The 1537-nt window shown below is 62.8% G+C and overlaps 1 protein-coding gene across 1 annotated transcript; it reads right to left on the reverse strand.

Moving 5' to 3' along the window:
- Window positions 1-234: 234 nt before the first annotated feature.
- Window positions 235-1507, reverse strand: LOC108525089 (endothelin-3). The gene is made up of 2 exons (XM_017866167.1): window positions 1071-1507; window positions 235-527 (listed from the first exon to the last, which is right to left on the reverse strand). The coding sequence occupies exons 1-2, from the start codon at window positions 1120-1122 to the stop codon at window positions 235-237; spliced, it is 345 nt and encodes a 114-aa protein (XP_017721656.1). The 5' UTR covers window positions 1123-1507.
- Window positions 1508-1537: the final 30 nt, after the last annotated feature.

The raw sequence follows: 1537 nt of genomic DNA on the forward strand, positions 1-1537 counted from the left end.
AGGATCAAACTCAGGATTGAGTTTCTCTTGGGCCAGGCCCTCGAGGGGATGTGGCTCACACCCCTGACCTGCAGAAGAGACCTGGGCTGGCAGGAGGCCACAGCAAGAGCTAAAGGCTGTGCCAGGGCAGGCTCTGGGCTGACTGAGCGGGGCTGGGGTGGAGTGAGGTCCTCCTGGAAATGCTCAGAGGTGGGCCTGGTCCGGGAGCCACGTTCCTCACCATGAAAGGCTGACTTACTCAGGAGTGTTGATCCAAATGATGTCCAGGTGGCAATAGTAGACACACTCCTTGTCCTTGTAGGTGAAGCACGTGCAGCGCCTGGATCGGTGGTGCTCAGGGGCCCCCTCGGCCACCTGCTCCTGCCCAGGACTTCCAGGGCTTGGACCCTGCAGTGCTGTCGGGGCCACAGTCCCCTCACCAGGGCCAGCCACAGTCTCTTCACAGTCGCCCTCAGATCTGGCTGCAGTGGGGACCTGGGACACGCCGCGCCTGCCAGCATCCCCAGACTGGGAGCAAGGCACCAATCCTGCAGGAGGCAGATTAAGGGGCTCCTGAGCTGAGTGTGCAGACCCCTCAACACCCGCCACCCCCAAACACCTGAGGAGGGGGGTGGAGCAAGCAAAATGTCTGCAAAGTTTCCAAAGCTCTGCGCAGTTTCTGAAAAGTTTCCAAGCTATCTGCACACTCTGTGAAAAGCTTGCAAACTATTTGCACCCGTTGAAAACTTGCATACATTTTGCATACTTTCTGAAAACTTTGCAAGCGTTTGACACAGCCTCTGAATAGTTTGCAAACTTTCTGAAAAGTCCCCAATTACATGAAAAACTGACCAAGTCGGCCCAGGCAGCAGGTCTCCAGCCAGTGCGTGGGTTGCAACCCCAGAGCCCGTGGGGTAGTCGTTGCGCGCCGCTTCTGCTCCCCAGCCTGCCCCCAGGCGTCTCCAGGAGTGCAGAGCCCAGGCAAGAGTTTGCTCCCCGCTACGCACATCTTCTGCGCGCCTCGGGTCCCCCGCCCTGTGTCCTTTTGTGTGCGCTCGCGCCAGGAAAGGCGCGCCGCCGCTTGCGCTTACCTGCGGCGGAGGTCACTGTGAGCCCGAAAAGGAGCCACAGCCCCGGCTCCATGAACCCAGATCAGGCGCCGGAGTACAGGACCAGGAGGACGGCCGCTTGTGGCCGCGAAAGGGCACTGGGGCCGGGTACAGCTGGCCTCGCCCTCCAGATGTGGGAGTTCGAGGCCGGCCGATCGCTCTCAGCGTCTCCAGCTCCAGCCAGGAGTTGGCTGCGGCGGTCACAAACTTTCAGAGCGCGCTGCCCATCCCTTTGCGGAGCTGGCCGGCTGTGGCTCGGGCTTTTCTGGTTTCTGCACCACCCCCGTCGCCTCCCCGCCCCCCAGAGGGGCTGGAACTGCCTCGCGGGGCCTTTGAACCCAGGCGCACTGGGGTCGCCTCCCAGGCGCTGGGGGGAGCTGGCCAGGAGCGCAGCGGCCCGAGGCGCACCCAGGACAGCGAGGGGCGGGGCGGCGTGGCGTGGCGCGGCT

This window comes from Rhinopithecus bieti, unplaced genomic scaffold (genome assembly GCF_001698545.2).
Source record: "Rhinopithecus bieti isolate Rb0 unplaced genomic scaffold, ASM169854v2 scaffold_2626, whole genome shotgun sequence".
NCBI lineage: Eukaryota > Metazoa > Chordata > Mammalia > Primates > Cercopithecidae > Rhinopithecus > Rhinopithecus bieti.